Genomic DNA, 11,660 nt, shown 5'->3' on the forward strand with positions numbered 1-11,660 from the left:
CTATCTACTAGTCATCTGTTACTGAGGCTGATTTAAGCTATAGGTTACATATCAAATGTGAAATTGCAGAACTACCAACTATGAGTTCCTTCAGAACTCTTGGGTGAATGCCATCTGGTCCTGGTGACTTATTACTGTTTAGTTTATCAATATTTTCCAAAACCTCCTCTACTGACCCCTCAATCAGGGACAGTTCCTCAGATTTGTGTCCTAAAAAGAATGGCTCAGGTTTGGGAATCTCTCTCACATCCTCTGCAGTGAAGATTGTTGCAAAGAATTCATTCAGCTTCTCTGCAACGGCCAGGTCTTCCTTGAGTGCTTCTTTAGCACCTCGATCATCCAGCAGCCCAATAATTAATAATTTTTGGTTTTGGTAGCAGAGAAGATTTATAAATAGCATCAGGATGAGGAAACAATCTGACTGGCTAATAGTACTGTCTGCATCTTTACAGTCGGACAGTTCAGAACTAGTTAGCTGCATCTTCCTATCTTGTGTAGATTCCCATGTATCAAAAGAAAACACTGGCTTGGCTGTCCAAAAACAGACTAAATGTTTTCCTTTTGAGGTTTTTTTTGTTTTTTTTTTTCCCCCTCTTCTCACTTGTGTGGAGGAGATTGGATCATCTGTAAGACCTTCCTCCTCCAGCCCTACCTAAACAACTTCTCTGAAATGAACTAATAACCTGCACATTTTAGTTCCAAAGTGCTTTGTTAAATCTCTCGCCCCCACCACCACACACACCCTCAGCTAGGATAGTGACACAAACATTCTGGCCTCTTTGCTCCACTTTCCCACACCTTTATTGTTTTGAAAAACAAATTGATCAATGGCAGGGAGTGGAAAAACACCAGTGCGCCCTTTAACCTAATATTTGTAAGATGCACTGACATTATGTTATTTAAATCTAAAGAAATAAAATGCTCGATAAAGATGCCTCTTCAAGGCCTAACACATCATTAATAATAAGATCGCAACCAGCATTAAAGTAATCACCAGGAACTCGGCGAGCCACCTACCTACCAAAACTCCTTTCAATTCCTTCAGTGTGCGGTAAGTATTAGAAACCTAGAGCGGGGAGGGGGACACTTCTTCCCTTAAGGATCATATTGCTGTTAGTCTGAAGTGTTTCTACTGCTGTGACAGATCTGAGCATGGAGAGGAAAGCCCATTACTACACAGCCACCACGACAGATGATAGAAGGAGGGGAACCAGGTTGTTCAACAGGGCTTTGTTACGTCCATGTTGCACAGAAGAAGATAAAATGAATAAGAAACAAATACAGACAATTTTTAAACATCTACTCCTAATGTTTGTAGGACACCCAACAATGAGCATCAAGAAATCTGTGTCTTCTCACTAAAGTGAGGCCAAGACTTCGCAAAAGAGTTGTGATTTTTGAGTACCCCATTTGCAACCCCTTTAAAGAGTTCTGAATTTTCAAAAAGTGCTGAGCACCCACACCTCACACTTCCTGCACCGGGGGGGGAGGGGAGCTTCAAGGTACTCAAAATCACTAGTGACTTTATATAACCTTGGGCTGAATTCTCAAACACCCACACAGACCAATTTGGAAGACAACTCACGAGCTACCCCAGCTGACTGTGTTACCCAAGCTAATCTCCAAATCGGAAATTCCTAGCCAATGCTGTACCCAAAAGCAATACTCATCAACCAAAGTACTTTCACAGAAGTGAATATGTTCATTTATAATCAAGGGAAATGCCTTTCTGACCTCTAACAATGTTTCCAGTCCTTTTTATCCTTGTGCTAGACTGCAGGCAAACATTTCTTTTATGACCAAACAGATATTTCAGCAGGTAAGTAAACCTAATACCTCCAAAGTAATTTTTCTCATGGTATATCCCAAGATGCATCTGCACACTGGTTGTATGCATTAGGGACAGAACTGCTATCAGTCACATTGCTAACAATAGATTATCAGCCCAGCAAAGTGCATGAAGCTTAGAGTAGGGAAGAGGTGTTAATGCCACAGTTCAAAGCTCCTGACCTTTTCCAGCAGCAGGCAAGCATGGAAATATTCTAAGATCGTTGGCAGGCAACATTTAACATTCTATGGTACCTGGATGTTTCCAAACCACTTAGATCACTTTCAAAAATGCTACCCAATCTACAGCCGATCAAAGGGCAGATTTCACAAAGGTATTTCACCAAGTAAAGATGTAGCTAGATACCTAGTGGGGTTTACAAAAGTGCCTAATGTGACTCTAGGTGCTTAGGCTGCTTATGTGTTTTTTGTGAACCCCACTAGGTGCCTAACAGTGATTTAGGAGCCTAAGTCCTGTTGACTTTCAATGAGACTTTGGCACTTAGATTAAGTAACTTAGCAACCAGAGTCCCATTTGCAAAGTTACTGTAGCAGTATTCGCAAAAAGAAAAGGAGTACTTGTGGCACCTTAGAGACTAACAAATTTATCTGAGCATCTGAAACCTGTAGCAGTATTGAAAACTTTCCCTTAATGCTTCAGCTCTTCAATTAAAAACAGTTTCCAGGTGGAGTTCTGCAGTTTGGGTTCCTACCTGGAAAGTGCTTCTGGGAATTTATTCTTTAGCCAAAATGTTCAAACGTGTGTGTTGAAAATTAGGCATCTAAATGCAGATTTAAATTTGGGTATGTGGGTTTGAAACCATTGCCTTTGTTCCAACAGTCCCTTCCTAGTCATATCCTCCTCCCACCGATACTGATGACAAAAATCCTGTAGCAGGATTCTTAGGTCTTTGCCCTCATTCCACTGACCCCTAAAGAACTCCTCCTCACCTGGGAAAACAATCCAGCCCCAGCCAGGGAAAATTCTCATTGTCCTGGTTCCTTCTCCGCGCAGCAGAACACCAAAGGGAAAGTAATGCAATAAGTTGAGCTTTCTGTGTGGTACTAGGCCAACCAGGACCACCTTTCTCCTCTAATAGGCTACGGTAAAAGCATGACCCCTTATGGACAATTATTTAATTTTAGTTTATGATTTCCTGTTTTTTGACCGCTTCGCTTCCGTCTGAGAGGAGTAGATGCTGCTCACTCTGTTCTTTGTGGTTGGGTTATTTTAGGGGGGAGGAGTGTCACTTCACCCATTTTTAAACTTCTGTTTATATTTTCTTCACAATCAGGCCTGTTTTTTGAACTCCTGCATCTTGTTCTCTTAATGGAATGTCTAATCATGCCCCAAAAGCATGAACAGTAACTGTGTGTGGTGCTTACATCACGAGGCCTAAAACAAGATCATAGTGGACCACAAGCTAAATATGAGTCAGCAGTGTAACACTGTTGCAAAAAAAGCAAACATCCTTCTGGGATGTATTAGCAGGAGTGTTGTAAGCCAGACACAAGAAGTCCTTTTTCTGCTCTACTCTGTGCTGATTAGGCCTCAATTAGAGTATTGTGCCCAGTTCTGGGTGCCACATTTCAGGAAAGATGTGGATAAATTGGATTAAGTCCAGAGAAGAGCAACAAAAATGATTCAAGGGCTAGAAAACATGACCAATGAGGGAAGATTGAAAAAACTGGGTTTGTTTCTTCTGGAAAGGAGAAGACTGCGAGGGGACACGATAACAGTTTTCAAGTATGTAAAAGGTTGTTACCTCCCTCCTCCTCGTAAATTGTTCTCCGTAACCTCTGAGGATAGGTCAAGAAGCAATGGGCTTAAATTGCAGCAAGAGCAGTTTAGGTTGGACGTTAGGAAAAACTTCCTGTCAGGGTGGTTATGCACTGGAATAAATTGCCTGGGGAGGTTGTGAAATCTCCATCATGGGAGATTTTGAAGAGCAGGTCAGACAAACACCTGCCAGGGATGGTCTAGATCAGTGGTTCCCAAACTTGTTCCACCGCTTGTGCAGGGAAAGCCCCTGGTGGGCCGGGCCGGTTTGTTTACCTGCCGCGTCCGCAGGTTCGGCTGATTGAGGCTCCCAGTGGCCGCATTCGCTGCTCCAGGCCAATGGGAGCTGCTGGAAGCGGCGCGGACCGAGGGACGTACTGGCTGCCTCTTCCAGCAGCTCCCATTGCCCTAGAGCTGCGGACCACGGCCACTGGGAGCCGCGATCGGCCGAACCTGCAGACGCGGCAGGTAAACAAACCGGCCCGGCCCGCCAGGGGCTTTCCCTGCACAAGCGGTGGAACAAGTTTGGGAACCACTAGTCTAGAAAATACTGAGTCCTGCCATGAGTGCAAGGGACAGGACTAGATGACCTCTCAAGGTCCTTTCCAGTGCTGTGATTCTGAGATAAGAAGATCCTGAGATGGAGTAAATTGGTGTAACTCCATTGAATTTGAAGGAGTTGATCTGATTCCCACCAGCTGAGGATCTAGCCCAATAAACATAAAACCATCCACCTGCCTCCTGAAAAAACCTGAGTAGATCTAGAAAGATGGAAACACCTTGTTGTGGTCCTTCAAGGTGCTGAACTCCACTTGAAAGAGGTATGCAGCATTAAAGTCACTAGGAACAGAGGATACCTGGTGGTGGAGGAGGGGCTCAGCACTTCACAGGACCATGTCCGCTAGATGTGTGTGTTTCAGAATACATTAAATCAATGCCACTGTGACACTCTGTACCTCAGGGGAACCCCCTGAACCTCCATGTTTTCATCCTTATAAAATGATTGTGTGGTATCCAATACAAAGTTTGTCATGTTGGGTGTCTTTGGAAGGCTCCTGATGCACTGAGCATTGTTGTTAATGTTGTAGGTTGTAATTTCATGTATATAGTTATGAGGCTGAAAATGTATCCTCATGGCTTAGAAAAAGCCCAGGCAAAAATTCTCCAGGAGCAGAGGCCCAGGCAAAACTCTCCAGAAGCAGAGGGGCAGTTCACACCTCATCAGGGCATGTATGGGACAAATCCAGCCCAGCCTCACAGAAACAAAGGACGCTGGCCTAGGCAGCAACAAAGGATCTGTTGGACACTCGAGTGAGTCACCCTCCTTCCCTTGGTCAGTTTGGGACTACGATGAGGTAATGCTCACCTGACTCTGAAGTGGGGGGGGGGCAAAGCCAAGAGGGAAGAAAGAACATGATAAAAGAGAGAGACGTTGGCCGTGCACTCGCTCTTCCACTTCCATCTATAGACACCACCACCAAGTGACTAAAGCGCTGATCAAAGGGGAGAGCCTAGCTGAAGGGCAACTAGCCAGCCTGTGGTGAGAAGCATCTAAGTGTGTAAGGGCACTGAAAGTGTTAAAATTAGCTTAGAATGTGTTTTGCTTTTATTTCATTGACCAAATCTGACTTGTGCTTTGACTTATAATCACTTAAAATCTATCTTTTGTAGTAAATAAGTGTGTGTGTGTGTGTTCTACCTGAAGCAGTGTGTTTGGTTTGAAGTGTGTCAGAGACTCCCCTTGGGAGAACAAGCCAGGTACATATCAATTTCTTTGTTAAATTGACGAACTCATATAAGCTTGCAGTGTCCAGTGGGCATAACTGGACACTGCAAGACGGAGGTTCCTAGGGTTGTGTCTGGGACTGGAGATATTGGCTAGTGTCATTCGGTTGCACAATCCAAGCAGTTTACACACTAGATGCTGTGCGTGAACAGCCCAGGAGTGGGAGCTCTCACAGAAGAGCAGGGTAAGGCTGGCTCCCAGAGTCGAGGATTGGAGTGACCTAGCAGATCACCGGTCCAGATAACACCAGGGGAATGTCAGAGCCACCTCTAAAATAAACTGACCACTTCCCTCACTATCGTCTTAACGGGCTGAATTTTGCTCTCAAACACTTGCAACCCATTGACTAAGTGTATGTCTAATGGTTGGCTGGCAGGCAGGCAGATCTGCCACTGGCAGCTGGCTTTGGATCAATCTCTTTGTGTCCATCTGAGTCTTGGATTGTAAGAATTTTTGCTGGCTGTGGTTAGCTGGATCAGGTCTCCTTTTACAGTATAAGAAACAAAGTGCTGGATAAGACAAGTTTTTTTTGTTCTTTAAATCCACCTCAGACGAGCCACACTGAGCCAGGACTGCAGAACAGAAACCAGTGAAGCTCCACCAGAGTTGATTTAACCAGCCTAGGCCCATAATCTCTTATGGAATTATCTTCATGTGCATGTGAAATTAAATTGCTTATTACCTTGTTTACCTTCACGGGATATCTTTCTAGATAAACGCTCTATCAATGACGCATTCAAATACCGGGGAGGCTTTTTTATAGCACACCACAGATGTGCATGGTGCTGTATAAGTACCAACAAAGATTGATTTCCTGCCCAGAATAGTTTTCAGTCTACATCAAGAAGAAAGCAATGGGAGGAGGTGGACTACTGAGGAGGGTGAAGTTAAAATTGAGTAGGATTGTGTGATGGCTAGGGAGACTAGCGCATGTGTCCAGGTAATGTGCAAACTCTTTATCTAGTATAATTTTAATAGAGCTGTACTTTGGATCAACCTTTAAATGGGGTTTGAAAAGGGACTTCAAGGGGACAGGAAAGGTGTTCACAAGTAAGTCTTTGGCCAGCAGTTTAGCCTGGGAAACGACTGCAGCATAAGCCCTTTGGAACTCTAGTAGGTGGTTTGTTGGGCATCTCTTCTTCGTTCCTGTTTAAGTGTTCAGACTAACTCTAAAATGCACCATTTTAACACCCAACTACTCAAGAGGTTTATCTACGGCTGCCCCTTTTTACATGAGGGTGGAGAACACTGATCTCTTAGGGACTGATTCTGTTTAAACCATTGTGGAAGTTGTTGAGGCCAAGACTTTCCAAAGTGACAAGTGTGTTTGGATGCTCCCCTTGAGCCATTTTCTTCTAAAGAGGGTGAATGCTCAGCACGTTCTGAAAACTGGCTCCACAGAAATCAAGGCACACACAATCCCTGCGGGTATTTTTTTAACTTGGCCTGAAAGCCTTCCAAACCCTCATTTCTAGGTCAGTGTTCCATTGTTCCTCGATGGCCCACTTCAAGCCGTGGGGATAGAATTCTGGGCATCATCTGTCAAGATGACAATTCTCGCTGCACATTCATCCTTCCCTCCTGCCTGAGGCCTAGCCTGGTTGTGAACTAACAGGAATTGAATATGAGCCATCCCCTAGTCTGCAATAAGGGAAAGGAGGAACTCAAATACCGCAAGCCTTCTACAAATAGAGAACTACATCTGTTACAAGGAAGTGTTATGGAACAATGAAATCAAGGTCACGATGGGCCAAACTATATGTATTCTTGTTTTGAGAACACTAAGCAAATAAATCAAAAAACCACCAAGAGCTTTTCTTTCACTCCTAACTAGTTGGAAGTGCAGAGGTGAACACATCATTAGGGATCTATCCTGAGATTTTTGTCTGGTTAAAGGTACGATGGTCAGTTTGCATTTGTGTGTATATCTATCTATAATATACATTTTTATCATGGTCTGGTTTTATTGTAACTCAGTTTAAATAAATTGGGGACAGATTAGTTAATCTTCACGCCAGCCTTCCATCTTAAAGGGCTACGTTCCTTCTCTCCATTTGCAGAAGGCACCATTTACTGTTGAAAGCAGCAAGTGTAATCAATTAGAACTTGAACTCATTGATTTTTTCCCTCCCCGCCCCTTCCCCAGGGCCTTACAGATACTTGTGCATTTCAGCTGTCACTGATTGACCCACAGACCAATCCAGCCCACCCAGAAATCCATATTCTCACTGAAAAGGTTTTATTGGTTTGGGTTTTAGCACATGACATAATGTGACTGTTCACGTCCTGCAGCATGAATGGCACTCCAATGCTTGTGCGTCTTTCCTTAGCTGATGCCTTTCAGGTGCTAACCTCATGTGCCTCTTACACACTTCATAACAAGAGGGTGAAGTGAAAGGAGAGAGCGAATGGGTAGTTTGTTATGGAAGCTCTAGGAGGGATGGCAGTTTTGGTTACTGGGATGTATTAGTGATTTGAATATTTTATCTATTTTAGGTGTACAGAGAATATCAAAAATTCCTCTCCAGGATTCTAGGTGCCTTTGCCATATAGTCAAAATATACTTGACTAGTACAAACAAGAGTTAGGGCACTAGACTCCTCAATATTAGGCCAGAAATGCCCCCCTCCCCCCCCCTCCCCGAGACTCTGGTTCTCATTCTTGTCTCACTGACACTGGCTTTACACCAGTGTAGCTTGATAGACTTCACTGGAGCTGTTCCACATTCTCACTTGTGTGAGAAAATCGAGCTCATTCGGTGGTTGGGCAGATACACAGGGCTGTGGTCTGCTAACCTCTGCTGGTTCTGCTCCATTCCTAACCTCTGAATGAGGCAGGTCATGAGCTGAAACGAAAAACAGAAGCCACCAGTTACTGGATGCAAAGCCCTCAATGTTGGTTGCTTTTTTCATACCCATCATGGTATGAGTCTGCTCCTGTGGGTCTCTCTGAACTGCTGAGCAGGGCTATGCAGTAGTGTATGGGGGGGATCTCCTCATTCATACGCTGGGGAATAAAACTAGACTAAAAGTAACCAGATGCAGTGTAAAACTCCCCTGGGAGAGGCTCTCACCATGTCCATCGGGCACCAGCTTCTTGGAGTTTCTCTTGTTCTGTACGCTCACCCAGATTGCAGCACAGACTAGGCACAGGAAAATGGAGGTCTTCAAGAAGCCCAGGAGTAGCAAAGGGATGAAATGGTTGCTGAGTTGGTATCTAGGTAGGAGAAAGAAAATGGCACCTGATCTGTAAGGCTCTGTGTGAGAGATCAAACCTGTCTGAATAAAACTGGCCTGGCTACTCTGTCTGAAAATGTTTGTGAGATTTCTCAGTGAAGGGGAGGCCTCAGCGAACTCCATCCATTTGCTCACAATATTTACCTGAAAGCAGCAAGCAAAATCATCTGGAACGTTAGTGTTGGCCCAGACAAGACCTGACAGATGCTTCAACATTTCAGCTGTTCCCCACTGACCTACAAATCAATCCTACCCTCTCAGAATCCATGCTGTCCTGAGAATAGACTTTCTTGTGGCATACGGTATCTGTGAGAATTCTTTGCTCTTGTTAGAGAATTGGTAGAAAGCAGAGGAATAGAAGGTGATGATGGGGTTTCCTCTGTCCAGAAGGACCACAACAAACTTCAGCCTTATCACAAGAAATGCTGATTCTGGGTTTCTGTAGTGCGCCATGATGACAAAATGGTTTCATTGAGAAAACTTGGGGTGGGGGTGGTAAATCTTAGAAAAAGAGAGAATTATGTGGAACGTTATCTCCAGCATAGGAGCACATGGGAGAAACCTCTTGTTTTCTCTGAGCGATATTGGCAAGGATGCCCTCGAACCTTCCCAGAATAAAGAAAGGTTAGAAGCTACATGTGCCATGGATTTCACTGAGATTGAAGCAAACAGACCTTCTGGACTCCAGCTCTGGTCCTGAGGAGAAGTTACTACTCTGCTGTGTGGGATGCGACATCTCTGGTTTTGGTGCAACTGGTGATGGAGGAAAGGATAGAGATGGATATGGAGTAGAATAGAAAAACTCTGTTTGACAGAAAACAAAATATCTTGATGTGATTTATGCGATATTAACATTCACGCCACACTTCTACCATGGCTTCGTGTGCTGAGCTGGAAGCTCTTCACAAATGTTAATTAACTCACGCCCAACCCATGTGCAGTAGGTTCAAAAGGAATTAGGGAGAACATAGCGAGAATCCCACCACGTATCAGCAGCTACCGCTGGGGTACTAGCCCTTATCAAGTAGGGGATTAAACATGGAGCAAAGCATTCACGAGGAGCTACCAAACGTAACCACTCCTGTTGAGTCAACTGCTGTCCTGGGTTGAGGATGGTGCAAGATCCCAAAGCTTCCTGGTAGGTGCCCCTCCAAGGCACTGTAATGAGGACCCCAGCTCCCAGCAGGCAAGTTTGGAGTAGAGTGGAGGAGCTATCCTTTGCCCACAGCCTCCCTCTCACCTCTCTGTGGGAGCTGATTGACTGATGTCGGGCAGCAGCTACCCCTCTTATTTTGCTGAGAGAGAAGATATTGAGGCTGCTACCCTCACACCAGGGCTAGAAGTCAGGCTAGAGCCAACCTTGGAGCCTCTGTTTCTGAGCAGTGCTGGCTCATTGCTGATCTACCACATGGTTCTGCCTGCTGGTTGGCAAAGCAGGCCTCGGCATCTCCTAGCTGCAGCCAGCCTGGGAGCTGATGCAGACCAGGCCAGGATTGGAGAGGAGAATGACCTCTCTCTTCCTTCCAGGGTGGAGCCTTTGTGATGTGATGAATCATTACATGTGGATCCCAGGCCCCACTCTGACTTTCTCAAATCCATCCTCCCCCACCCCATTATTATCTTGTTGACCAAGAAGGGGAGGGGCCAGGCATAGCAAAGATTGGCCTCTAACCCTGCTCTCCCCCACCTTGAGCTACATTTGGGCTCCGCTTTGCCACAAAGAGATCAGAGCAAGGACTCACCTTGGAGAACAGTCACGCTAACAGGGGAATTAAAATCACTTTTGCTTCTTAGATTTATACCACACCAGTAAATCCCAGTGTCTCCCAGTGTCAGGTTCTCAATGGTCACTGTGAACATGCGCAGGGTGTGATTGTCTCTGATGGAGGCTCTGTCCCACTTCACCTCGGCCTCCGACCCTGTGGTCTCAACCACTTTAGAGCAGCTCTGCCAAATTATTCCACTGCACCAATATTTTGGAGTTTCCTGATATCCTTCATGGTACTGACATGGCACAGACACTGACCTGCCCCCTAGCCCACTCACTGCCCTTGGGCCAGTCAGCTCCAGGGCTGCCAGCCCATGGAAATAACCTGAAAAACAAAATAAAGCAAAACTTGTAATCTCTGGCCTACACAGAAGGGTTGAGGATACAAGGCCGCGCCTCAAGTGACTCCTCTCCCTAAGCTCAGGCTGGTCACTGTGTTCTACATCTTACTATCCCTTGCACTGGATGGCATGACACCATGCAAGGAACCAGGGGAAACCTTATAAGAAATACATTGCGGGGGGCGGGGGGGAGTGAGTCTCTGACACCCTGGAGGAGTATAAACACAATAACCAACAGTGTTAGCGCTAAAGATTCCATCAGACGGAGATCAGAATACCCACCAGCCCTGAACTTGTGGGTGTCTCTTGTCTAAAGCAGACGGAGGGAAAAGGGAAGAGAATGAATCTGAGCCCACTGGTTAAATTAACCTCTCGGGCATGAATGGATGAACATGAACCTCACACCTGGAAGTAAGAGAATCACCCCAGCACGGGGCAGCTGCATCTTCCCGGCAGCTGATTCTTTCTCGCTCATTTTCTTCCAAACGCCCCAAAAAGTGAGTAGTGCTTGTGAGGTGGTGACATTTCCCTCTGGAGTTTGCAAAGCCTCCAGTGTTAGTAACACCCAGACACTTCTGCTTCTTTTACTCTTAACTGATAACGTGTTTCCTTTGGCTTTGTTTTAATTTCACATCCCTCTTGTACACTTTATAAAAAAAGAAGATAAAATGAAGAGAGAGACAATGGGCAGTTTGAGACAGGAGATCTTGGAGGATATGCGTTTTGGATACTAGGTCAGCGGTTCTCAAACTGTGGGTCTGGACCCCGAAACGGGTCACGACCAGTGGTGAGCTGCAGCCGGTTCGCGTGAACTGGTTGTTACATTTTGAAGCAGTTTTAGAACCGGTTGTTAAAAATTGTTACAGCTCCCTGAGCTCCCGGCTGGGGAGGCACCCCCGGCCCCTCCCCTGCCTTCCCCCCT

General features: G+C 45.4%; 1 protein-coding gene across 4 annotated transcripts in view; it reads right to left on the reverse strand.

Annotated features, from left to right (window-relative positions):
- The window catches only part of LOC119567511 (CMRF35-like molecule 7), a 28,706-nt gene that overhangs the window by 14,047 nt on the left and 2,999 nt on the right, over positions 1-11,660 (reverse strand). The window contains exons 2-5 of one of the 4 annotated variants that reach the window (XM_043527671.1): positions 10,372-10,722; positions 9,304-9,382; positions 8,467-8,609; positions 7,535-8,238 (exon numbers count right to left, since the gene is read on the reverse strand). The exons of 1 other annotated variant lie outside the window; for it this stretch is intronic. In XM_043527671.1, coding sequence (XP_043383606.1) covers positions 8,075-8,238; positions 8,467-8,609; positions 9,304-9,382; positions 10,372-10,722 — 737 coding nt within the window. In that variant the 3' untranslated portion in view covers positions 7,535-8,074. Of the gene's footprint in view, positions 1-2,778; positions 2,920-7,534; positions 8,239-8,466; positions 8,610-9,303; positions 9,434-10,371; positions 10,723-11,660 lie in introns of those variants that run through there. 2 more of the 4 variants (XM_043527670.1, XM_037913654.2) reach the window with 2 other exon arrangements.

The sequence above is a fragment of the Chelonia mydas genome, chromosome 14, assembly GCF_015237465.2.
Source record: "Chelonia mydas isolate rCheMyd1 chromosome 14, rCheMyd1.pri.v2, whole genome shotgun sequence".
Lineage (NCBI taxonomy): Eukaryota > Metazoa > Chordata > Testudines > Cheloniidae > Chelonia > Chelonia mydas.